The sequence below is a fragment of the Arvicola amphibius genome, chromosome 10 (assembly GCF_903992535.2).
Source record: "Arvicola amphibius chromosome 10, mArvAmp1.2, whole genome shotgun sequence".
Classification (NCBI taxonomy): Eukaryota; Metazoa; Chordata; class Mammalia; order Rodentia; family Cricetidae; genus Arvicola; species Arvicola amphibius.
The window spans coordinates 116420990-116448524 of NC_052056.1; the positions used below are offsets into that span (position 1 = coordinate 116420990).

Genomic DNA, 27535 nt, shown 5'->3' on the forward strand with positions numbered 1-27535 from the left:
GAAGGCTGGGATTATAGGCATATACATCACCACACCCTGGGATCTAGTTTTATTATTACATATGGATGTGTGTGAATGGTTTCTGTTTTGCTTTGTGGCATGAGCACTGTGGCTTCTGGTGCCACTGGCTGTCTTTGCGCGTGCAGGCACCACCACTTGAAATGTCACTGCTTCCGCCACTTACCCCAGGTTCTCTCTCAATGGAGCTGCTTAACTGTCACCAAAATCAGGGCTCAGAGCCCCAGACTTTGTGTCTCTTATGATGGCTGGCATCAGAAAGTTTCATGCTTCTCTGAAGCTGTCGTGTTGAGTAAGTTCAGTTTTAGATATGGTGTAGTTTCATTAGTACATACATGAAGATAAGGAACCTGAGGCCCACTGCAGGGTCCCAGTCACATGTCTCTGTGCCATACGAAGTTCAGACTTCCCAGGAAGTAATGCGAAAGAATTTAAAATGATCCTTCAAGCATTTTTTTTACATAAGTTTTAAAATATTCATGTTAAGTATTTTTTTAATTATTTCAGGAGAGGTCAGGGGCTCTCACTACGCTACCCACAGTGACCTCAAACTTGCAATTTCTCCTACTTTCCTAGTGCGTTAGAGTACGTGTGTGTTGGGTGGCAATTGTAGGTGTACACAACTTACCCCGCTTAAGAAATACATTGTTTTTTCATTTATTTATTATTGTTGCAGCTTTTACATCAAAACCTGGTTATAACATTTCATGTCCCTCAAAAAAAATCTACACATTTTCATTTTTTAAAAAAATTTCAGAGAAATGATAAAGGTTTGTATTTTCTCTCTTTGGATCTTGCTTTGTAATGAAGGGAAGGGCAGTTACATGGTTTTTAAATTTTTCAGGTACTCCTGGAGAAAATGCAAACCAGTGGTTTCTCCTAAAACACTGGGGAATAAGAAATTGATTTCTCCTCCCCCATCTGAGCATGTGCTATTTAAAAGCCCCCCCCCACCATTGAACATGATTTTGATCTACAGATTGCCAGATCTGTAGTGTTGGGGGGGGGGGGTAAATTTTCTAAAGGTTGCTGACTGACTGACCAGCTCATCTTGTACAGAGGGCGGGCCACGGTCCTCTGAAAACATTTTCCCTTTCCAAATCTTTTTGGTTGCATTTAAGGAACATCCATTATTATCCATCCAGGGCATGTTATTTTTTTTCCACGGGGCGTTAGAATGAGATTAATCATCTTTGGCCATCAAGAAAGCACAGAACTCGATTAAATCAGTCAAGGACATTAAATCCCAGCCTTGCTCAGTCTGCTGGCATGCCAGTTGAGGGACCGTTTGTGAAAGTATCATTTGGTTTGGAATTGTATGCCTGTCTCTTTAAATCTAAAAAAAAAAAAAAAAAAAAGAAAGAAAGAAAAAAATCCTTTCAGAAGCTGTAGAGAGAAGGTGCTAGAACTGTGTACGATCATGACTGGAAAGCAGGATCCCTCAGTGACTGCCGAATCTTCCCAGCACAAGACAGAGAGGCGGCTCGCCACAAGCCTCCCCTGATCGCCCCCACCCCCAGAAGAAGGATGACCCCACCGACCAGCTCACAGATCCAATTCAATTGACAACGCAGCTCTTTCAGGGGAATGAGGCGGAGGCTCGCTTTTATGTTAAAAGCCACCAGCATCCTCCCCGCCAGACATGGACATGACATTTTTAAAGGAATTATCTGGTCACCGCGTTTTAAGCAGACTGTGCTGAAGCGTCCGTCCGCGCCATTCTCTCTCCTCTTCCTTTTCGCTTTTGCATATATGTAATTCCGGAGGTAAAGGGGGGAAGAAACCTGCCAGGGAGTCAGAAGGCATCCCACGAGCGATCAGCTGACATTCCTAACCGAAGGCTGCAATGTGTTGCTTATTCATTTTGTACCGTGGGAGCTGCGGGGACTAGCCGAGAGCTGAACTATGCATTTCAAACAGCGGTGCTTGTTCAGAAAGAGGGGTGAGAGAGAGGCAGCCGGCGAGGAAAGAGCGCAGCTGGACTTTCTCCTTCTCTTCATCCATTTCTGCAGGATCATGTATTCGTAAGGGATGAGGCGGGCCACGGCGATCCCAGGCCTGAGCCGCGGCCTACCCAGTCAGTTCAGAGCCGGGCCCTCCACTATCGGAACCGAGAGCGCTTTGCCACGATCAAATCCGCGTCTTTGGTAAGCCGATACTGCTCTCCCCACCTTCCCTGTCTTCCCCTCCTCCCTGTCTGGCAGCCTCTGGCCCTCCCTGAGCCTCCCTCAGCTTCATGGATGGGAGGAAAAGCAGCCAGAGATGTTGTCTCCCTCCAAATAATTTTATTCATTTTAGGGGGAAAAAAAATCTGTTGGCATAGCAACCTGATCTCAGATGTTTAGCATTGTCTATTGCATTAAAAAAAAAAACCTTTGTGTGTCTGTGTGTGTGTGTGTGTGTGTGTGTGTGTCTGTGTGTATGTTGTATATGCAAAATATAAGGCTTTGGAATGAGTTGCTGGCATGACCAATTTTTTTTAAGCGATCTCTGTTTTAATCAAAATAAATAATGCTAAAAATATTTTTTCAAGGTATGGATGTATGCAGGGCACTATGCTTCTTTTTATATAGGTGCATGTGTGTCTATTATACACACACACATCAAAAGGTAAAATACAATTCAATTTAAAATTATATATATATATATATATATATATATATATATATATATATATATGGTTGCCGGCTACCATCTGTAATTATAGAAAAATCAAACACTTGCTTCCCAAGGATAGTCCACTGGTTCATTCTGATTCATTCATTTATTTATTGCAATGGTGGTAGTGGCCAAGCTTCCCCCATTTAACCCCTGAAGAATTTCCTGAGAGCCATAAAAGCAAGGAGGCCTTTGTAGCGGGGGGCCGGCAGCAGCTGTGGGAGCTGAGGGGCCATCGGATTCCTCAGCATTTGTACTACTGCAAATGTGATTGCCGGGTGCCCTTGTAGTAGCAAAAGGGGTGTGCGCAGGAAGACTTAGCTTTCATGCCTCCTCCCCTTGGCCCCCCACGCGTGCGCGTGCGCGCTGCCACATACACACACACACACACACACACACACACACGCACGCACGCACATCGCCCCCTCCATTACATCCTTAGCATTTGGAACTCTCTGCTTTTCCACCTGAATCACACTTAAGGCAGGAAAATTATTGAAATATTGGTTGTTTTGCCCAAATGGATGTTAGAGGTCACATGAGCGGGAAGAGTTACTGTACACTGCTTGGCCGTTACATCCAGAACCCATGATGACATCATCCGAGGCCGACCCAGAAATAATCATTTTTTCTTGTCCTATTTTTCAAACCTGATTTCTACTTTTATCCCCCCACCCCACGCCATCAAGTCTGTTTTTAAAGGCTCCAGTGATGTTTGAAATTGAGAAGGAATTGTAATCTTTGAGAGAGCAGATAGAATGGAGGTGAAAGCAGCAGTCTATTGCTCATGCCTATTCCGTGTCAGAAAAAAAAAAAAAAAAAAAAAAAACCACAGTTTAACATAGTCTGTTCATAAAGAATCCCACTCCCGAGTTCTTTTATGTTGAAGTTTCTTGTAACCTCTTTAATGGGCAATTTTTCATCTGATAGGAGATCTCAAAATGTCCACTCTGTGGCTGCTGATGCTTGGTAAGCATCTCGGAAATCTGCCCGTGAATTCGATAGAACATGGTGGGGCTGTTAGTAGTAGCCTCCGTGCCACAGTGTCTGACAAGAAACCTGTGACTACTCACCACAGGCTCCTGTGGGCTCGTCCCTTCAGCCCCCACCTGCTCTGGAGGAGCCCTAGCAGCAGGGGCAGGCGCTGCAGGGAGGCGGACCCTCGCCCCAGCGGTTCCCCCTTTGTGGGACAGGTCTCTGCTTTCCCTCAAGCCACGCCCTCCTGCCCACATCAGTGGGACAGGTCTCTGCTTTCCCTCAAGCCACGCCCTCCTTCCCACATCATATATTCATGACTCTCCTCCCGCCCTTCATTACTACAGCCATGCCGGTAGAATCTCGTGCCAGCCTCTGAAAACTCTCTCCAGGGCCGCTCAGCATGGGCTTCGGCCATCACAGCCGCCTTCTCAGTGGCTAATAAAAGCGGCTTCCCTGCCAGGCCACTTGAGGCTGTGGGAAGAGCCCTTGGAAGCCTCCCTGAGGCCTCCAGGCTTCAGAGTAACCCACCCCACACCCCGTGCAGGGAACTGCTGGAGTCCATCCCTCTGGTGGACTTCTGATTGGTTAAGAGGTCTCTACCCCAATACCTACTGAGAGACCCAGAGGCCTGGGTTTGGGTGGGGCGGCGGCTGGTCTTCTAGGACACAGACCAGTGTGCAGGCTCTCCAGATGGGGCGCTCTCAGAGTCATGATGGTATCCTTGGAAGTTCTTCTGAGGATCTGGTAAATTTTGAGGAAGAAAAATAAATGAATGAAGGGCAGATGGGGCTTGGCATTGGATGGTTGTGTCCGTGTCCCATTTGCGGCCATCTGACTATTGGCTGTTTTCATGTCTGTCATCGAGTTCTTCAGTCCTGCTCCCCACCAGATGGTCTCAGACACTCTGCCCGAGGACTGCCCAAGCCATGACACTAGAGTATTGGAAAGAAGTGTGTGATTTTAGAAAAGGGATCACACGTCCCGTTTCGTTTTGTTCTGTTCTGGTTTTCATGGATCCCTGTTCAGTTGAAAAGGCCTAAGGCGGTGTAAACAGCCTTTAATTAAGTGCAGGGTAATGGGACGGCGGAGATCCTATCATCAGTCATGTTGCCGGCCACGCTGACAGCTGATGGCAATCCTAGATTGGTGGTTGATGTGCCAACCATTTGTCCATTGGCTGGTTTGGGTTGTGCCCTTTCTCCGTGGTTTCCCTCCCGGTAGAGATGCTGACGAGCCACAGAGATATCTGGAGGTGATCAGCAAAGAGCACAGGAACGCACAGACTCACTTTTCCATTACGAACTCAATAAATGACAGACCATTTTTCACCTGACTCACAAACTAACGCCAACACTTGCCACTTCTCAGATGGGTCTTACGGACCCAGCTTTTCCACAGAAACCCAGAGGAGGCCCTCGCTGGACATCGCGTCCTTGGTAGAGCTCGCTCTGTTGCGGCTCTGAATGAGGCCTTTGATGGCCACGAGCTGTGGGCTCTTGCTACTGGGGCGTGGCTCTTTGGACACCTTAAAGCAGAGTGTTCCAGGCTCCACGCGCTGCTGCTCTATTGCATGTGGGACAAAGGAAAAGCAAGCCTTGGTGGAGCTTTAGAACACAGCTTCTTCATTAGAGCCCCCATGGGAAGCCTTTACGGCCTCATGTAGACCTAGGAAAAGGAAGAGAATGTCACAGCATCTGCCTTTCTCTTCCCTTCTGTGAGGAAGTGTGGCTTGAGCTGGTCTGTCACCTAGAGGAAGTTTATATCATTCTTCAGGATTGTCTCTCTGAGTCCTTGGCCCTTTGAGATGGACTTTCCTTGAGTCTCTCTGCCAGTGGGCGGAAGGCCCAGTGTTTGCGTTCTGCGACTGACCCATGAGAGCCATTCTGGCTCGTTTCGATATTTGATGTCACTTCTTCTGCAGATGTTGTGGTACTCCAGGTCACTGGCAGCTTCCGTAGTAGATGGTGATACAGAGAGCATCAAGGTCATGGGTGTCTACCAGATGGCTCATTCGTGCCTATGAAAGGAAGTCTTTTTTTTTGTGGTTTTTTTCGAGACAGGGTTTCCCTGTAGTTTCTAGAGCCTGTCCTGGAACTAGCTCTTGTAGACCAGGCTGGCCTCGAACTCAGAGATCCGCCTGCCTCTGCCTCCCGAGTGCTGGGATTAAAGGCGTGCACCACCACCGCCCGGCTGAAAGGAAGTCTTGGTGGCAAGAAATGGTCTGGCTACACAAGCGAGTTTGTGACAGACCACACACTAGGGAGAGAGCGTAAGAAGAAAATTTAGTTTGAGGTCACCAGAGAAACTGTTGTTCTATCCCTGTAGCACAGGCTCTCTCACTTGGCCTCATCAGATGGAGAAGAAAAAGAGGTGGAGGGGGTGGGGGCGGGGGAAATCTGTGTTTGGAATTTTTGAAGCGCCATCTAACCGTTGAACTCACCATGTGACATCTGAATGAGTGTGGTCCATATGAAGAAAGATGTTCTGCCGCGGCAGGGAACACTCCTGTGGCTCCTCTCAGGAGCCCAGTGCTAAGTCTTTGAAAATGTCTCCTTCAGGACAGTGTACCAGAGGATGAGTTATCAATATCACTGCAGATCCTGGGGCTGGGGAGACGGCTCAGTCAGTGAGGTTCCGATTCTCAACACCCATGTGAAACAGCCGCCTATGGGGTGGGGCAGGGCAGGCACAAAGGGGGGGCAGATCCCTGGAGCTCATTGGCCGGTCAGCCTAGCTGAATTAATGAGTTTATCCTCTCAAAATAAGGTGGAATAACATTGAGAACAACACCTAAATGTTGACCCCTGACCTCCATACACATGTGCACACTCACATGTACATATCACACACACACATATGTGCACACATAAATATTGCATACTTCTTTCCATTACCTGCCTTCTTACTAAGATATTTGCTGACCCCAGTTTCTTTCACCTGTGCTCTCTGTCAATCACTGTGCCCAGCCCATGTGACCACCCACTCCCTTAACACAGTTGAATGAGTGAGTGGCGTCTCCGCAGCCACTGCCACATAAGGATTTGGATTGAGAAGTTTTAGCTAGGTGTGGTAGTATACGCCTATGACACCCCGACATGAGAAACAGCCAGGTAGAGGTCGAGTTCAAGGCCAGCCTGGGCTACATAACGAGACCCTAGCTCCCTCTTTTAAAAAACAATGAGAAAAGTATATGTCACTTATTCTGTGTGTGTGTGTGTGTGTGTGTGTGTGAGAGAGAGAGAGAGAGAGAGAGAGAGAGAGAGAGAGAGAGAGAGAGAGAGAGAGAGCGCAGAAATCTCCTGGTATCGCTCAACTGTTAGTGGAGAACTTCAAACACCTTTCCCTTTCCCTTGGGTGCTCTGAAGTGTGCCATGTCGGGTCTCTGCAGCCAACATGAGGTGCTTGCCATATTCTCTCTGAGAACTGAGGTGACCATTTGCACCGTGTGCACTGCTCTCCTCCTGAGGGAGAATGAATCCTGTTCATGGGCTTTGGTGATTCAAGAGCCTGCTGTTCTGCCTTCATGCTTGTCCACAGTAGGCATGTTCAGTAGTTACTGTGACTTCATGCTTGTCCACGGTAGGCGTGTTCAGTAGTTACTGTGACTTCATGCTTGTCCGTGGTAGGCATGTTCAGTAGGTTACTGTGACTTCATGCTTATCCACAGTAGGTGTGTTCAGTAGGTTACTGTCTGCCTTCATGCTTGTCCACGGTAGGCGTATTCAGTAGTTACTGTGACTTCATGCTTGTCCATGGTAGGCGTGTTCAATAGCTTACTGTGACTTCATGCTTGTCCGTGGTAGGTATGTTCAGTAGTTACTGTGACTTCATGCTTGTCCACGGCAGGCGTGTTCTGGCCTGGAGATTAAATGGCTTGCTTCAGAGCCAGGTCTCCTAGTGTTAAACAGGGTCATGTTGAGCAACTGAACTCCCTTTAGAAGGTGTTGCAGGCCTCCTGTGTACGGTCCATAGCTGTTGTTTATTTATTATATTGTATATACGCCAGGTCTGTGAGATGGGCAAAAATTCTAATTCAGAAATTATGTGTGGTCTGGGAGTGTCGCTCAGTGGGAAAGCACACGCTGGAGAACAGTGGGAGATATACAGACTTAGTCATGGCAGGGTACTGACTTAGAAACCAGGGCTCATTCATGCTAAGCACACATGTGTTCTCTCATATTTCCCCCTTAAAGCCCACAAGCTCGCCATGGGCAATTGCATTGTTAAACATGCTCTCTCACCAGTCTTGGTGGTATATGCCCATCTTTAATCCCAGCACTCAGGGGACAGAGACAAGCAGTCTCTGTGAGTTCCAGGCCAGCCTGGTCTACAGAGTGAGGCCCTATTTGAGAATAAAAATGCGATGAAGCCCTTTCTCTCCTGTCCACTTGTTGAAAGCTAGACCTCTCCCACCAGAAGCAGAGGCTGGCAGGAAAAGGAAGGAGAGCAACAGGTCATTCATGTCCCCTTGTGTCGGAGGCCCAAGTCCTTTGACTCATGCCACCTTACCCTGTCGGCCTCACTGAAGACAACTGGACTCACCCCTCTTTCCCTAAGGAAGCATCCAAAGACCTGAAGAGGTCAAGTCTTTGTCCAAGGTCAGAGGTATAGTTGGAACAGAGTGGGTGCTTTCCCCAAGCTCCCCATGGTGTGGCGCCATGGAGCTTCCGACTTGTACTTGGTCCCATTGAGACATCGCTTGAGAAGCTATAGCCGTCAGGTCCCCACAGCTTCTCTGCATTTTCACACTTGCTAGTGTGTGACTCAGACTTACCATCCTCCCCAGCTTTGAATTTTTTTTTGGGGGGGGTTGACTCCTTTGGTATCTTCCTAACAGAAAATGACCACTATTTCTCTGCCTTGATGATGGGGTCCCTCAGGCAGTTCAAGAACCATGAGCCCTTGGTTCTGATCCCCACAATGTATAAGAATTAAAAAGGTAGCTGTGTGTGTTGGTGCAAGCCTTTAATTCCAGCACTCTGGAGGCAGTCTCCATAGTGAATTTCAGGCCAATCAGAGCTATGTGGTGAGACCCCATCTCAAAAGAAAAACTAGAGAGGGGGGGGGCAGGCTGAGGAGAGAATATAACAAGTCTGGGGCCTGATAAGGCTACACAGTGAGGCCCTCTCTGGAGGCTGAAGAGATGGCTCCAACACCAGAACCCATGTAAAAGGCCAGGTCCAATGGCATGTGCCTGTAACCTCAGCCCAGGAGGGTAACAACAGGGAGGTCCATGACATTCTTTGGCCAGCCAGTCTAGCAGAGTCGATGAGCTTCAGGCTCACCGAGAGCCCCTGTCTGAAAAAAATAAGCATCAAGAGGGATTCCGGAGAGATATCCAGTGTCCACCTCCCCTCCAGCCTCCACACACTTGAGTAGGCAGGTGCACTCACAAGCGTGTGTTCACACCCGTACTAACAGCTACACCCATCACACACACACACACACATAAATCTGAAAGATAAATTATAAAGTATACAAGATTATCAGCTTTTTAATATGTAAGTTATTTTTATCTCATGTTCACTGGTGTTTGGCCTGCGTGTATGCCTGTATAAAAGAGTCAGGTGCCCTGGAGCTGGAGTTCCAGACAGGTGTGAGCTGCCATGTGGGTGATGGGAATTGAACTCTGGTCCTCTGCAAGAGCAGCCGGTGCCCTGAACCTCTGAGTCATCTCTCCAGTCACAAATTACCAGCTTTTAAAAATTTTGTTGACCAAACAGCATATTCTTTTTTTTTTTTTTTTTTTTTTTTTTTTGGTTTTTCGAGACAGGGTTTCCCTGTAGTTTCTAGAGCCTGTCCTGGAACTAGCTCTTGTAGACCAGGCTGGCCTCGAACTCAGAGATCTGCCTGCCTCTGCCTCCCGAGTGCTGGGATTAAAGGCATGTGCCACCACCGCCAGCAAACAGCATATTCTTGAGACAGCTAGTATAAACAGTGAAATGAGAATGAATAAAATAAATTAACAAGTGTTTAATACATTCCACATTCAATTTCACAAATGACCACTGCTCATACTTTGATTTAAGCTTGTCTGTCTACCTTGACCATGGAAGGATGAAACTTAATATCTGTGGGTGGCTCACACCTGCTCACCTACGACTTGGGAGTTAGAGGTCACCCTGAGTTCTAGAGAGAGAGGCCTCACTGCAAGCACCGTCTTCATGTGGGCCCAGGAAGACGATCCAAAAGGCAGGAAGTTTGCTGGTGACAAATGGGAGGTTGTGTTTGGAGTCTGGGGAAGGCGATTATCCTAGCCATGGGGAGCGCTGGAAAGCCAAAGCTGCCCTCCTGGAAGACATCCAGGTACAAGGAGGTCATGCTGGGCTCTCGGTTGTCTTTGTCACACGTTTGAGCCAGGTGTGAGAAGGCAGGGAGTGGGGCCACCGTATTTGCTGGGACCCAGGCCCTGGTAAGACGGGAAATGTCCCTCGCCTCCTTCCCAGTCCATCATGAGGCCCAGAGCTCTCTCAGCTGTGGGCAGTACATGTGCAGGGTTTAGATGCGCTGAGATGGTGTTAGAGGAAGCCCTGCCTCCCCTCCGGGAGTCTCATTAGACAGGGAATTCCAGAGGACTGAGGATGACTCAGTGGGTATAGTGCCTGCTGCTAAGCTCAGATCCTGGCACCCATCTGAAAGCCAGGCACTGAGGTGTGTGTCTGTGATCTCAGCACACTGGGGAGGTAGAGACTGGAGGATTCCCAGGCCTCCCTGCTGAGCCAACCTAGCCAAAAGAGTGAGCTCCAGGCTGAGTGAGGGACCCTCTCTCAAAAAATAAGGTGGAAGATGGTAGAGGAAGCCCCCACCGTCAGCCTCTGGCCTCCACACCCACACTCATGGCCTACACACACACGAGGGATACAAAAAACAAGGGAATATCTGGGTAAAATATCTCTACCTGGAAATGGCCACCATGCTGTCATATTGGTGTGTGGAAGAAAATTTTGACTTCAAAAGAGGCTGTTTTTGTTTTGTGTTTCCCTAAAGTTGTCCTCGTATATGATATAAGCATATGGAATTGAAACTTATACACATATCTCAGACTGTTTCTGTGTTTCCCTCTACCCAGATATAAATACATTTAAAGAAATGATAATGGGACTAGGTATAGACAGGCTTGTAATCCTAGTGCTTGGGAAACAGAGGCAGAAGGCTCGCCGTGAAGGCCAGGGTCCCTGGAATATACAGGGATACCCTGTCTCAATATGTATATGTATATGTGTGTATATATATGTGTGTGTGTGTGTGTGTGTGTGTGTGTGTGTATGTATGTGTGTGTATATATATATATATATATATATATATATATATATATGTAGATTTAGTTTAATGGTAGAGAATAGGCCAGTGTCTCATTCCCAGAACTGGGGGATGGGAGGGAGCAAACACACAATCCATGTAGAGCCAGACATCATGGCACATACCTCCATGTGGGAGGCTGAAACAGGAGGATAGAGTGTTTGAGACCAGCCTGCATAAAGGGCAGGCAGCATTGAAAACCCCTAAGTACCAAAAATATAAATAATTAAATAATAAAGAAACAACAAATATATAAATGCTCACTTAGTGCTGTAGTGACAAAATGTGTCACTTGCATCTTTTGGAGTCCCAGAGGGCTTTGGGGTGATGCTGTCCTGCTCTCAGTCCTGGAGAGGAATGTCCTTCCAAGTGAGGCATGCATGAAACCACGTGTTCCCTCAGTTCGGAAGGTTTCCAGTTCAACAGTGGTCCTCAGCCTTCCTAACACTGCAGCCCTTTAATACAGTTCCTCGTGTCGTGGTGACCCCAACCACCACATTACCCCTTTGCTTCTTCTTCATAACTGTAACTTTGCCACTGTTGTGAATCATAGCATAAATATCTGATTGCAGGAGAGCTGATACGTGGCCCCTGCAGGGTCCCCATCCACAGGTTGAGAACCGCTGCTCTGTGGTGGGACCCAGTGGAGGGTGCAGAGACACCCTTCTGACAAGAGCAGAGGCGCCCTGCACCACCCAGGAAACAGTTTGACCCACAGACTGCAGAGTATTAATAGCTGTGTGGGATTTTCCAGGGAAACTTGTTTTGGGGGTGAAGTGGGGAGTGGGCTTGTTCCCCAGGGGAGTAGCCAGATGGTGTGGTGAAAAGCAAAGCTAACATCCCGATGCTGAAATCCAAGGGCTTTTCTAAAATAGGGGAAAGGAGAAGGGAGCGCTTGGCGGCTCCATGGGGGGAGGAGGTGAAAAGCTATCTGTGGAGGCTGGAAAATCCCAGAAAGGTCAAAGGAGGAGACAAGAGATGCCCAGGCTGCTGCAGGCTCCTCTGGCAGCCTTGGGCTTGCTGGACATTGGATTAGAAATGAAATACAGAAATGGGATCCTGCGAAGCTCACAGAAACACTTTCAAATGGTGCCTTGTGGGCAACTCTTTTAGGGATGGGGCGAAGGGAAACACAGGGTTTAAAAACTTTGTCTGTCTTGTCTGTCTGTCTCCCTATTAGGATGATCCTTTGAAAAGTACAGCCTCTCAACCTCTCACCTGGAAGGGTCCCACCATCCTGGGGGAATTCACAAAGTCTGAAGACGTGTGTGTGTGTGTGTGTGTGTGTGTGTGTGTGTGCTGTTTATATGAATGACTGTTAAAAATATATGAATGACCTCCATCAAGTCTCAATTTCTTTAGTAAATGAAAGCCATAACACTTTCCTTGTAAGTGTGTAAAAGAGTGTGCAAATAAGATGTTTTGAGAATGACAGTGTCCAGCAGAGCCCCGACTCCAGGTCATCATCCGGGGCTTGGAAGCCACAGGCTAATGAAGATACCAGTGACACAGGGCGCTCTGTACTTGAAAGTCCGCCTTTGGTCCACTCGGTGACCCGACCTCTGTCCCTGTACGCCTGCCAGGTTACACGGCAGATCCACGAGCATGAGCAGGAGAACGAGTTGCGGGAACAGATGTCAGGTTATAAGCGGATGCGGCGCCAGCACCAGAAGCAGCTGATCGCCCTGGAGAACAAGCTGAAGGCTGAGATGGATGAGCACCGCCTCAAACTCCAGAAGGAGGTTGAGACGCATGCCAACAACTCATCCATCGAGCTGGAGAAGCTGGCCAAGAAGCAAGTGGCTACCATTGAAAAGGAGGTCAGTGTGCAGGGTGTGGGGTGCAGGCACCCTCAGGTGCTGCAGGGTGTGTAGGGGGCAGGGTGGGGAGGGCAGGGGTGAGGGGAACACCCTCAGGTGCTGCAGAGTATAGGGAGTGGGGTGGGGAGGGCAGGGGTGAGGGGAACACCCTCAGGTGCTGCAGAGTATAGGGAGTGGGGTGGGGAGGGCAGGGGTGAGGGGAGCACCCTCAGGTGCTGCAGGGTGTAGGGAGTGGGGTGGGGAGGGCAGGGGTGAGGGGAGCACCCTCAGGTGCTGCAGGGTGTAGGGAGTGGAGTGGGGAGGGCAGGGGTGGGGGGAGCACCCTCAGATGCTGCCAGCCCTAGCCAGTCCGGACCAGTGGCAGAGTCAGCAGGGAGAGGGAATAGCAGGGGGGCACTGTTGCTAGGTTGGGGGTCCTATCAGAAATTACCATGGAAGGTAAAATTGGCAGGTGATTTCACTCTTATGTGTTGGGAGCAGGGAACAGTGGCCAGGGAATCAGTTAAGGGAAGCAAAAATGCCACCACTGTCTTTGAGGACCGTACATAGCTCAGGTCTGTCTGTGCCTACGGCGCCCCTGGTCTCCTCAAGCAGCCCCATTAGTGGGGAACATCCCTGCTTGTAGCTGCTACTGTACCAGCCACCGGCCACAGGGAAGTAATCTGGCTGTGATTTGGGTTTCCTGAGGAAAGATCTCTCTTCTTCATCCAGGTCCTTAACCAATGCAGTTATTTTAGTGAAATTTTTGGTTGTGCTGGTGATGTGTGCTCACCTGAGATGCACTCTCGGGCTCTCTAAACTAATTTGGAAAACATTCTCTCTAGATGTGTATGAATGCCCAAAGATTTGGGTGCCAGGGCAGGAGGAGTCCAAGTTCAAGCCCTTCCTAGCTTATGTCATGGTGCCCTGTCACATAAAAAAAAAAAGAAGAAAAAAGATAAAGTGATAGACAAAGAAGCAAGAAAAGGTCTTTATTACTATTATATGTTTCATATTAGGAGGGAGTGGTGGGCCAGGCAAAGTCAGTCGCACATGCCTGTAATCCTACCAAAAAGGTGAAGGAAGGGTAGAAAGAGGCAGATACTTGGGACCTACTGGCCAGCCAGTTTAGCCTAATCGACACTAAACCTCAGGCCAATGAGAAACCTTGTCTCAGAAACCAAAGTGATGGGTGGGGCTGGGCAGTGGTGGCGCACACCTTTAATCCCAGCACTCTGGAGGCAGAGGCAGGCAGATCTCTGTGAGTTGGAGGCCAGCTGGTCTACAAGAGCTAGCTCCAGGACAGGCTCCATAGCTACCCTCTCTCAAAAAACAAAAAAACAAACAAAAAGTGATGGGTGAGGTGAGGGGTTGGGTGGGGAGAGGAATAGCTCAATAAATAAGAGCACCTACCATGTCAGCATGGAGACCTGAATTCGGGTCCCAGTGCCCTCCATGGGCATGGTTGTGTGCACATCTGTAACTCCACTGTGTTAGGGATGGAGACAAGAAGATCACTGGGGCTTGCTGGGCACTAGCCTAGTTTCAGATTTAGCAAGAGACCATGTCTCAAACCAGTAAGATGGAGAGTGGGGCATCCCTGAGTGTGTGCACATGTGCACCCCCATGCTCACATACCACATTCACACAATGCATAGATAGAAGTAGAAAGAAATAAATGGATGGGTGGGTGGGTAGATATATAGATGGATGGATGGATGGATGGACAGACAGATAGCAAGGTATGTGGCCCTCAAGGAACAACACCTGAGATTGGCCACTGGTGTTCACGTACATCCACACACATACACACACACACACACACACACACACACTCACAGAGGTGCATTTCTGGTCCACCTTCATATTTTCCTTATCATTGGGAATGTATTTTTAAGATGCAGAAAAGCCACAGAAGGCATATCTTTTTGTTTCTTTGTTTGTTGTTTGTAGAAAGGGTTCACTGTGTAACATCCCTGGCTGTCTTGGAACTTGCTGTGTAGACCAGTCTGATCTTGAACTCAGAGATCAACCTGCCTGCCTCTGCCTCCTGAGTGCTGGGATTAAAAGCATGCACCACCACCCGGCTTGGAAGGCATAGCTTTAGATCGTCTTTCATTCTCTGCCCAGGGGAGGACAGCTGAGTCCCTGAAGCTCGGGCTGACCTTGCCCATCTCTGTTGTCTTCTCAGGCGAAGGTAGCCGCAGCGGATGAGAAGAAGTTCCAGCAGCAGATCCTGGCCCAGCAGAAGAAGGACTTGACAACTTTCTTAGAGAGTCAGAAGAAGCAGTACAAGATTTGTAAGGAAAAAATTAAGGAGGTAAGGATGCCCGTGCCCACGGTCACCCGCTGCACTGTGAACTGACTGAGGGCGTGGGGTGGCCTGTCTTGCTCTAAGATCAGCATTTGATTGAATCCAGCAGTTCTGACTTCTTGTTGGAGTTGTTGGAAGACTGATTAAAGCCAAGAGTGGCACGCCCCTCCACCCTCCCGTCTCCACCAGGCCTGGAGTGGAGTTTGAAAATTCACCTTTCCCACAAGTCCCACGGGACACCGATGTCGCTGAGCCAGGGGCTGCATTCCAACCTGTTCTCTACACATTGGCCAAAGAAAGAGTTTTAAAACACTTGAAACCCATCTCATCCTTTGAGAAAGTCCACCATCTTCCCATGGTTGTCAGAGAAGGTTGAAGTTCTAAAGACCCACATGGTTGACCACCAACCTCCCCCACACCTCTGTGCCTTCCACACCCCAGCCTACTCAAGGCTACTGCATCTCCATTGCTGCCCGTCAGTCCCTCGGATGGAGAGTGCTCTCCCTGCCGAGACGTTTCTTTACCCCATCTGCAGTTCTGCACAGTCCATTCCTTCTCCTTGCAAGAGTTAGGATTGATTATTGAAATCCTAACTCCAATATTATTTTCCCGGGGAAGCTTTTCCTAACTGCCTTGGCCAAGATACACTTCACCCGTCCCACGAAACTAGAGTTTCTAGTAATTTTTCAAGGTCCTTACTTAGCTGCTAACACCACAAAAGCAGAGAGCATGTCTATTGTTGCCCAAGACTATCTGGTACGTAAGTAGATGATCCTAGAACATTTGGCTGAAGCATGGATGGACGTGAGGGAGTCCCCTGAGGAGCTCCTCTTTCATCGGAGAGCTTAGTCCGCCTCTTTCTCCTTTCCCAGTATTGGCAGGAGGGGTTCCTGTGCTTCTGCGCTCTTCCTCTCTCCTACTGTGAAGGACTCCTTCTCTGCGGGCTTCCTGGGCATAGTAAGGTTTAATAGAGTGCAGGCTGGGCCACTGTCCCAGTGAAGTCATGCACGGGTGAAGGGCGCAGGGTCTAGTGAGGGATCTGGGAGGGCGGGGTATCCGAAGGATCTATCTCAGGCCTTGCCCAGGTAAGACTCTGCTGCAGCTGATCCCCGCTGGCTGAAGGCCAGGGGTCTCTGGCTCTCTGAGTTCTTGAAACTAAAGGGTTGATAGAAATAGTCCAGTGAAGGAGACACTCCTTTCATTTGTATTTTTCTTTTGTGATTGACAGGATAGCACTAGATCTTGCAGGTTGCTTTGATTGTTTTCAGTAGGAAACTTAGTTATTTCCCTCAACTCCAAATGCCCTGCCTTTATAAACTCTACATGTTCATCCCTGCCCGAGGCCATCATTTAGGGGCGTGACTACCATCTTGGGCCTTTGTAACACCAGGATGTCAGGGATCAACTGACAGACCTTTAAAAGATCCTCCACAAAACACACACTCCTACCCACGCCCAACCCAGTCCTCAGGTTAGCCTTGGGTCACCATACTCAGATAACATAGAAGGTTTGGGCCTTTTGCTGGAGAAAAGCAGACCCCAAGTCAATCTGAGGTGGCCTCAGCCACTTATGAGTAGAGCATGCTCATCATGTGTATTTAGATACCTCGAGATTTCACCTGTGGACCAATCACGGGGATATGGGAAGGACATTAGTAATTCAGTCTTGATTTTGGAGTGACTCTTTATGGTCACATTTGAGTTTAGACATGCAAACTTGGGGCCCATGCTGGGCCTAGAGGTGAGATCATGGCATAGAGACAGACACACCATCTAGCTCTCTCTCACGGGTTCTCTGATTACAAGGACCTACTGGCTAACGGCAAAGCTAATCTAAATAGTGGTGGCTCGTGACAAACATCAAGAAAAACAAATGGTTTCAGAAGTATAAGGGTTCACCAAACATAGGTTGGGCTCCTTGGGATGAACAAAGGTGAGTGAGTGTGCTGTGCTCTCCCCAGAGGTATCCTCTTGGCCCCCACAGACACACAGACTAGCATCCCTGCTCTTCAGCTGAGATTTCCTATGTATGGCTTCCTCACCCTCTGATTCCAAATGGAGCACAATTCTCTTTCTCCTGGAACTCGAATTAGCAACATCTGCAGACTCCCTTCCTAACTCGAAACCAACGACTGCTCTTTTAGTCTTCTGCCTCCTCCTTGTTCCAAGCCACTCTGTTCCCCCAACTCAACCTTACAGGAGACTCCTAGCAGCCTCCACAGACATGGTCCCGGTCCTGCCTCTGTCCTGCTCCCCAAATGGCAGCCAGCATCCACTTTCTCATTATGGTACACCCACATACAGAACAGCTATTTTTCCTAGGCTGAGGGTCATTGGCGGGCTTGGGATCTAGCATGTCTGAGTCCCTGGGCTCAACCCTAGGACTAAATAAAATCCTGATCTGAACTTGGTCTACGTGTCCAATGGCGTGGCCAGCCTCATGGCCTGTGAGACCCCACAGGCCATTGCCCCTTCTTACCTCTTGACCGAATTATTTCCAATCCACACGAGAGTTTTTCACAGGCTGTTCCTCCGTCAGAAATATTCTTCTTTCTTCCCCTGCTTAACTCCCACCAATTCTTTCAAATGTCAGCGTGGTTGTTACTGAGGTCAAACGCTTCCCACCAAACACTCTGCGTTTCCCGACCCTCCCCTTGAAGGCAGTGTCTGGCGGCCACTCCAGCTCATTTCCACAGCTCTTAAATCCGGTGTTGTTTGGGGTGTCCAGCCCTCGAGTGTCAAGGCACCATGACCTCTCGCTCACCTGCCACTAACTAATCCTGTGGTCAGGGCTTTGAGCTGCTGGTTGAGGACTGAATAAATGATCTGTGAAAGTGAGAGCCACACCGGGGCCAATTCGAGTCCTCCTCTCAGTTAACACTCAAGTAACTGGGGAGAAGACAAATGGGGGTGTGTGTAGCACAGAGCCTCTCTGTGCCGAGGTTCAAACTCACCGTCTACTTGACTTAACCAGTGCCATCCAGTCTGATGGACCTGGATATGTTTATGTCGTTGTTTTCAGGAAATGAACGAGGACCATAGCACACCCAAGAAGGAGAAGCAGGAACGGATATCGAAGCATAAAGAAAACCTGCAGCATACGCAGGCTGAGGAGGAAGCCCACCTGCTCACCCAACAGAGACTGTACTACGACAGAAACTGCCGCTTCTTCAAGCGGAAGATAATGATCAAGCGCCATGAGGTGGAACAGCAGAACATTCGGGAGGTATCTGTCACGCCGAGGCGTCTGAGGGGCAGTGGGGGGTCCGTCTCCTCCATTCCAGTGCCCTTAGCCCTTAGTACAAACAAAGCACGTCAGGGAAGGAAGGTACCTGCAGCAAGGGAGAGCCATTTCCGCATTCCTGATAGTCCTTAAACAGGTGCAAAGCTGTGTTAGAATAAAGGTGTGCGTGCATTCTGCCACACGGAGCAGGCGTGAGAGAGGGGAAAGTTTCCACTTTCGGCCTGCCTCTGCAAGAAGTACTTACGTGGTCTGTGAGGCTCAGCGCATCTTCATGTTCACGCTGTCATCAGATGCTTACAGAAGGCCTCCTTCGTGCCGGGCTCTGTGGCAGACACCAGGGCTACCAAGCAACACCTGACTGCCAAAGTCAATCTCCTGCCTGAGTGGCAGTGGCAGGATGAGATGGGGGCTTGGAGGAGACGTCAAGGGCAGCCAGAGGTTGTGGGTGTGTGGAATGCGGCCTGGGAACAAGGGGAGCTGGCTGGAGCAGGCTGCATGCCTGGTTTAAAGCGAGGCCTTCAGACTGCACCCTGAAGGCAGTGCAAGCCATCAGAGGGGTTGTGTGAGGCAGGGGAGCAACCCAGCAAGCGCTAGCTTTGCTCTGAAGACTTGGAGCATCAGTGTGAGACCCAGGCTATGTGGGTAAGAGGAAGAGAGCAGGGAGGGAAGCAGCCATCTTCCCCATGAGCTCCAGCCCAGTGGAGGCCTTAGCACAGAAAGGAAGGTGGTAGCAGAGTGGCATTCCTTACGCCGGCTGCTGCTAATTCCTGACAGGGTCCTATGGGGATTTCAAACAGAGGAGTCTGGAAGCAGTCTCTTGGTTTCTACTCAAGAGACTGAGGCAGGATCACAAGTTTGAGATTAGCCTGAGCTACATCTCAGAAATAATGATGATGGGGTTAGGGAGGGGGCTCGGTCAGTGAAGTGCTTGCACACAAATGTCAGAACCTGGGCTCTCAGCACCAAAGCAAAACTCCAGGTGCCACAGTGTGCATCTGTGATCCCTGCACTGGAGAGGTGGAGACAGGAGGACACTCGGGGCTTGCTGTCCCTCCAGCCTAGGCTAATCAGGGAGCTCTAGGTTCAGCGAGGAAGCCTGCCTGAAAATATAGATTATTTTATAGAGAGATTGATTTATATAGAGATTTATAGAGAGATTGAAGAAAACACACAAAGTCAACTTCCGGACTCCACACACATGCAAATGCTCACACACACACACACACACGATCATAAGAATAACAATAACGGCAATAGTAATTATTATAGTAATAACTGTCAGTCTTCCAGTTTGGGGCATTAGATGGGCGTGATGGGCTTCACTGAGACAGAGGATATAGAAGAAGACATGCCAATCTGTCAGAAACGTACTAATAATCTGAGAAGACACACCACTGAGCCATTGGTAAAAATACTGATGGTCGTGGGGCATTGGTGGCACATGCCTTTAATCCCAGCACTTGGGAGGCAGAGGCAGGCAGATCTCAGTGAGTTCAAGGCCAGCCTGGTCTACATTCCAGGATAGCCAAGACTGTTACCCAGAGAAATCCTGTCTCAAAAAAAAAGCAAAACAAAACAAAAAATACTGATGGATCATAAAAACCCCATATTAACATGGAAGAGGGAAGCAATCTCTTCAAGTACCATTAACATAAGAGCAATTGGGGCAAGTGTTTCAGAAAACCTCTTTTGTTTTGTGTTCTGAGACAAGGTCTCCTTCTGTGGGCCAGCTGAACTGAACTGTCCATCCCCCTGCCTCCTGAGTGCTGGGCTCCCAGGCAGGCTGTGTGTGTGTGTGTGTGTGTGTGTGTGTGTGTGTGTGTGTTCTGACATCTGAGAAGGAGGAACTAATGAGCTCTTCTGACCAGGGCAGAGGTTTTATAAACAGTAGACCAGAGAGGTGAGCACTGTTTGGAGCGATCCACAGGTTGATGAGAATGAGGTCCACCACAGCCATGGAAGTGGGTTCTAAGATGGAAAGAGGGGTCTCGATACTGTGACAGTATGGGGCGCTCTGCTGGACAACAGCCCCTAGACAGTGACACACTATTGGTGTGTCAGGGGTACGAGCAAATAAAGGAGAAACTAGACAGGTTTATTATGGAGGTAATAACAACACAAATATTTGAGAAAAGCTGCTAAAGGGAAGAGACTAGAAGCGAAGAGATTGAGTGTAGGAAATGGGTGTGAACAACATGGTGGTGGGAGGTACAACAGGCAGCTGGGTCTGAACCATGACTTCAGACAGAATAAATGGGACTTGAACTGCTCAGCTGCCAGAGTGTCTGCTTAGAATGGCAGAACCCTAAACCCCACCTCCAGCACCACGCAAACTAGGTGTGATGGTTCACATCTGCAAGCCCAGTACTCAGAGACACAGGAGGCCAGCAGAGCTACAAGAAACCCTGACTTCAAAAGGAAAAACACCAGAGCAGTGTGGACACACCTTTCACCCCAACACTCGGGGGAGGCAGAAGCAGGTGGATCTCCATGAGTGTAAGGCCAGCCTGGTCTATAGAGTGAGTTCCAGGACAGCCAGGGCTGTTACACAGAGAACCCCTGACTCAAAAACCTAAATAAATCAAAGAAAAGAAAGAAGAACTAGCAGGTCTTGGCAGTCAATGAGAGGAGAGATGGGGATAGAGTCAAAACTGCTTTCCGATCTGAGACTTGGACACTAAGGTCTAGTTAGAGACAGAAGCTTTAAGAGAAGGTTTTGGTAAGCAGTTATCTTAGCAGTGAATATCCCAGACCTGTCGGAACTGAAAATGAAATGCGGGAGAAGCTCAGAGGGTAAAGCCCTTGCTGTGCAAGCCTGGACCCCAGTGCAGATCCCCAGTGCCCACAGGGAGCAGAGCTCATAGCACACACGCATCTGGAATCCACATGCTTCTAAGCAACGGTTTTACAGCAAGGGAGACTGACAGGAGAACCCCAGACTGCCACATACGTGCATGGCATGACATGCTCCTACATTCAGTGCACCATACATACATACATACATACATACATACACACATACATACACACATACACACACATGTATATACATCAGACACATACACATGCCATGTACACACACACACACGGTTTTTAAAAATAAAAATAAAAAGCCCTATAGCTGGTTAGAAATAAGATACTTTTTTATCTGACAATTACTGTTATTCCAATAGCAGATATTTAGGAAAATTTCAAGGCCAAGGGGTCTGTTATCATTAATAAAAGTTATAGAAAGTAGCTACTCCCCAACATGATTTTTTCCCCCTCGTGACAGGATTTCTCTGTGTAACAGCCATAGCTGTCCTGGAACTAGCTTTGTAGACCAGGCTGGCCTCAAACTCACAGAGATCCACCTGCCTCTACCTCCTGAGTGCTGAGATTAAAGGTGTGTGCCATCACTGCCTGGCTCCCAACATGATTTTAAAAAACTATTTTCATGAAGTTATGGCTCAGGGGTTAAGAGCATTCATGGTTCTTGCAATAGACCTGGGTTCAGTTCCCAGCACTCATATGGATGTTCACAACTGCCTGTAATTCCAGTTCCATGGAATCCCGTGCCCTCTGCTGGCCTCCAAGGGCACTGCACATAACCACACACACACACACACACACACACACACACACACACACACACACACACAAAGAACAGCCCTCGAGAGTATTTTTCTTAAGGGCTCATGGTCTCCTGCTTTGGCCTTATCCTAGAACCACTTTAATGAAAGCGTTCAGTGCTTCCCTATTTACAAAAGCAGCAAGAACATGAAAAACAGAAACAGGAAGTGTGATATCAAATGCTATTTTTAATTATGAGATAGAAGTTGTCTACATTTAAGGTATATAGCTTGATACCTTGACATAGTATTCATTGTGAAATTATCGTATTTGAGTTTATTGTCATATCCATCAGCCCCACATAGTTTCTGCTTGTATGTGTATGCATTGTATGCAACGTGTACATACATTATTTGCATGTATGTGTGTATATGTCTTTGTGTATGCATGTTCATTCACTGTGTGTGTAGGTATCATGTATATGCATATATTATATGCAAGTGTATTTGTGTATGTGCATGCATTATGTGTAAGTGTATATGCATGCATTATATGCATGTGTATGCATGTGTTATGTGTAAGTGTATATGCATGCATTATACGTGTGTGTATGCATGTATTATGTGCAAGTATATATGTGTATATGCATACATTATGTGCAAGTGTATATTCCTGCTTGAGTGAGGAGATTTCTCTCCCAAATATAAGCATGGCAAGCTATTGGCATCATGCTGTCCTTTTAGATATCCAGAAATTACTCATCTTGCATAATGAAATTAGGTGCCTTTTGATCAATATCACACTGTCTTCGTGATCTCATATCACCCAGTTTCTACCCCCAAAAGCCAACCATTCATTTAGCATATATTATTCTAGAGCCGCCCCCCCACCCCTGTATCTTATGTATGATTTTAACTCTGTGGCATTATCAGCAAGCAATAGATGCAAACTCTGGCTAGCTTAGGCATGGTAATGAAATTTTTCAAGATTTTTTTATTTTTAGTGTATGCGTATGGATGTGTTTCACCTGCATGTGAAAGAGGCAAGAATGTGGTGGTAGATCCCTCTAGAACTGGAATTATAGGCGATTGTGAGCCACCTTGTGGGTGCTGGAAACCCAATCCAGGGCAGAGCTATGCTCCTCCAGGCACTGCCATGGCGGTGTCTCTTCAACCCTGTTAATGTATATTTCTGTGTCAAGCCCAGTTGCTAGGAGAGAGAACTTGAGCAGTAATGTACCTGCCCTCAGCGGAACAGCCTGATTCCAGCAAGGATGGAGTCCTTTCTCAACGCAGAAGAGGAAGGCCGGGGTGGGGAGAGTGTAGAAATGTCAGATGCCCACCATACTCTTTTGCCTTTCTCCATTTGCCATGAAACACGTAGAGTGCTGCCCTGCTCTGCACAGCATCACGCGAGTCACCCATAGTCACAGATCCGTACATAGGGCATCTGTGGAAATGTCACTGTCAGCGCCACCAACCACAGAGAGCATGTTTGTCTGTAAGTGTTTTTAGTGTCTGCAGGTGTGGCTCCATGGTAGACAGCTCACCTAGCATGCATGGGGGCCATGAGCTCCACCTGCAGCGCCGCAGAAATGTCATTCAGTATTCAGTGCACACGTGTTTTCATAGATAGTTCTCAGAAGTGGGACCTCTGGGTCAAAGTTTTAGTTACATACCACAAAGGGCCAGAAAATAGCTCAGGAGGTAAAGGTGTGTCTTAGGGTTTCTATTGCTTTGACAAACAGCATGGCCAAAAAGCAAGTTGGGAAGGAAAGGGCTCATTTGGCTTACACTTCCAGATCACTGCTCATCACTGAAGGAAGTCAGAGCCGGAACTCAAACAGGGCAGGATTCCGGAGGCAGGGGCTGATGCAGAGGCCATGGAGGATGCTGCTTACTGGCTTGTTTCCCCTGGCTTGCTCAGCCCTCCTTCTTATAGAACCCAGGACCAGCAGCCCCAGGATGGGACCACCCACCGTGGGCTGGGTCCTCCCTCTTTGATCACTAAATGAGAAAAGGCCTTACAGGTGGATCTCAAGGAGGCATTTTCTCAGCTGAGGCTTCTTCCTCTGGTGACTCTAGCTTTTATCGAGTAGACACCCAAAACCGCCCACTGTAAGGCGCTTGCTGCCAAGTCTGCTGACCTGACTCTGATCTTGAGAACCACACGCACCCACACACGTACACTCATAAAGTAATAAAAATTATAAACAGATAGACGGACAGATAGACAGATACCACCGAGTCACCCTCTTAGGAGTCTGTAGCTCCCCCTGCGAGCCTGACTTCCTCACGCCTGCCTGAACCAACTCTGGGGACTCCCTTAGCTCATGAAGCCTCTGTAAAGGAGCAGGTGCGCCAGTGTCTGGTGGAGCCTTCCTAGCCCCGCCCAAGAACCAGGACTAAGAAATGCTGAATATGTAGTCCAGCCGCACCATTGTGAAACGTGAATTCCAAGCCGCTGTGGTGGCACACACCTGTAATCCCAGCTTTCGGAAGGCCGAGGCAGGAGAATCATGAATTGGAAGGCCAGCCTGGACAACTTATCAAGTCCCTGTCTCAAAACACTATCTGAAAAGGGCTGGGGATTATCTCCCTGCCTGGCAAAAGAAAGCCAATGTCTCTGGCTCCCCCTCCCCCAGGGCATGTGAACCTTGTGGGCACATGCAGGCAGGGTCACCAATGTCATCAGCTCATTTTGTTGATTTTATACATGCCACAGACATGCATGACTCTAACATACAGTACGCCATTAGTGTCTAGAGCATTCTAACCCAGACTGGAAAGTAGAATACAGGAAAATTCACTTCCTTGGGATATTTTCTCACAGAAAATGTTGCAAACCAGAAAACCAGAATCCTAGCCTTTATTCAACTTCACAGAAGTTGTCTGTGATCTTAGACCTTTGGCTCCCCAGCGCCTCACGGTTACATATGAAAGTCTTCATAAGGAGCCGTCAGGGTGGTGGCTCATGCCTTTGTCCCAACATTCATAAGGCAGAAGCAGGCAGAACTCTGAGTTTGAGCCCAGCCTGGTCTACTTAGAGAGTTCCAGACCATCTATACTGCCAAAAATAAATAAATAAACAAAAATCTTTGCAAGGTTGTCACCTTACAGAAGTGCACTTGGAGTTGGGTGAGCTGTATGAGATGATTTTTTTTTTGTTTGTTTTTTGAAATGATCTCTCTGTGTAGCTTTTAAAGCCTATCCTGAAACTCACTTTGTAGACCAAGCTGGCCTTGAACTCACAGAGATCTGCTTGTCTCTGCCTCCCATGTGCTGGGATTAAAGACGTGTGCAGCCACCACCTGGCTCAATTTTTTTAAATTGAGAAGTGGTATGGTGTTGCATATCTGAAGTCCCCACTACCTGGAAGGCTGAGGCAGGAGGATCACTGGGTGGAGGAGTTGGAAACCAGCCTGGGCACCATAGCATGACCCTCACAGAAAAGGAAAGAACTGACAGCACATTGCATGCTGTCAAGTAGGCGCCCTGGACTCAGGGTAAGACCGATATGGAATAAGACAGACACAAAAGGGCTTCCTGTGGCTTGAACTATTGTAGGCAGTTGACCATCTTACACCTCAATAGCTCAGATATGGGATTTGCCTAGAAATTGCAACTAAAACCATTTTTGGTATCATAGTTAAATTTTCTAAATAATTTGTGTTAGGAATATTTCCTAAGCGAGCTCTTTGACGGCAAAAATTCCCAATCAAGCCAAATCAAAACAAGCCAAATTAAGAAATATCCAGGTTTAACGAGAGATCTGCGCTCTCGGGTGGCCCCAGGGGGAAACCGGGAAGCCGCAGGAACGTGACCCCCGAGAAGAAGAAAGGGGAGACCACGTGTTCTTCCTTTGGGGGATCACTTAAGTACCCTGGGGGATCACTTAAGTACCCTGGGGAGTGATCCTGACCCCACCCCCAGGGAGGGGTCAGGACCTGGCCTTCTGGAATTTGAAGTCCAGACCAGGCCTGGGGGCTGGGATAGATCCAAGGGACTGGGACCTAAGCTCCTAACTTAACAATTTGTAAAACCTAAGTCTAAACTTTAAGTCTAAACTACTCTCTGCCAGTTATTCATTTCTAAGTATAAAAAAACAATGACACATGGTTATATTCTGAAACATATTTTAGGGTCTGTCATATCATCTTCACAAGCCTTATTTGTGCTGGGTGGGAAGACCCTGAGTTTATGCCTGAAGAAACTAACGTGTGCGTCAAGGGGCTTCCCTGTGTAGGAAGCTTGCCAAAGCCATAGACAGCGAATTACCAAAAGGACCAAGGCTAATTCTCACCTTAGCATTGCTCGGATGACTCCCAAACTGTTAGCATTGGTCAGCAGCCACTGTGTAGCTCAGTGTAAATAACTCAACCTAGAGCACCCCATGCAGGTGTCCCTTGGCACCCACAGCGCCCCGTGCAGGTGTCCCTCGGCACCCACAGCACCCCGTGCAGGTGTCCTTCAGTACCCAGAGCCACTTTACTCAAGAAGTGAAACCACTGAAAGTACTTGCTTGGTGTCTTTTATTTCCAATCTGTGAGCAACTTGAGCTCAGCTTGGGCTTCTGGAGTTAATGTGGAATTGTAAGCTCAGCGCTGTGACTCAAGGAACTGAGGGACAGGGACCTTCACCCTCTTACGGAGCTTTTCTTGATCTGACAGTCTGACATGTGGGAACGGCCACTTCCCTGTGGTACCACCCGAACACCTCTCACTAGTCTTTAAAAGAAGACATTTAGTCAGAGCTGGAGGTGTCGCTTAGTGGTTAAGAGCACACACTGCTCTACCAGAGAACCCAGGTTCAATTCCCAGCACCCATGTGTTGGCTCAAACCATCTGTAACTCCAGTTCCTTCTGGCCTCTCACATCACTCATGTGGTGCATTTTACATACAATGTAGGCAGAGCACTCTTAGACATAAAAATAATTCTTTTCAAAAGAAGAGTTTGGTGGTTCTTGTAAAGAGACAAAAAAAAACAGTAGAAAGAAAAGTGTGGAAGCTAGCAGAGTTTGCTTTTGAAACATTTAAACCATGTTTACACTGTATCTACTCCTGCACTAAAAACCAAGTCCCAGGGATACCCTTGTTCCAGTTCTGTGGGTTGTGCGGATGTCAGTATCTGACACATAGCACGTGTATAACAATGCTTGCTGGGTGAGTCACTGAGCGCTCTGTGGCGATGCTCTGGTGCTAGAGGCTACGGGTGGAGGGCCAGTGTGTGCAGGGTGCTTGCAAGAGCCTATCCACACCTGCTTCTGCCATCCCTGGGAACACAAATGCCTCACATCTCACCCCCTCCCTGGTCCTGAGAGAGGCTGGGCGTCCAGCTGCAAGCTTTCTTCCCCAAAACTTCATAAAGCACTCTTCCTGGAACGCCTCTTCCCAGCCCTGACTGTTCCTTTGAAATGTGTACAGCGCCTGTTTCCCTGTGTTGGTTAACAATCTCCTGCTTGCATGTTACCTGGAACTTATTTGGGTTGGCTTCAGTTCAGACCAGGAGAGCTACTGTCGAAATACAGGAAAAGTGCCAGTCAGACGCAATAGCAGCTGCCACAGCCACCCATGCCTTTAATCCCAGCACTCAGGCGGCAGAAGCAGGCAGATCTCTGGAAGTTTGAGGCCGGCCTGGTCTAAGTGGCAAGTTCTAGGCCAGCCTAGGCTATCT

The 27535-nt window shown here is 48.3% G+C and overlaps 1 protein-coding gene across 3 annotated transcripts in view; it reads left to right on the forward strand.

Moving 5' to 3' along the window:
• Window positions 1–27535, forward strand: part of Taok3 (TAO kinase 3) — a 189010-nt gene that overhangs the window by 147359 nt on the left and 14116 nt on the right. For all 3 annotated transcript variants that reach the window (XM_038345127.2, XM_038345129.2, XM_038345128.2), the window contains 4 exons: window positions 2031–2165; window positions 12537–12773; window positions 14944–15072; window positions 18089–18292. In XM_038345127.2, the coding sequence (XP_038201055.1) occupies window positions 2031–2165; window positions 12537–12773; window positions 14944–15072; window positions 18089–18292 (705 nt within the window). The remainder of the gene's footprint in view (window positions 1–2030; window positions 2166–12536; window positions 12774–14943; window positions 15073–18088; window positions 18293–27535) is intronic.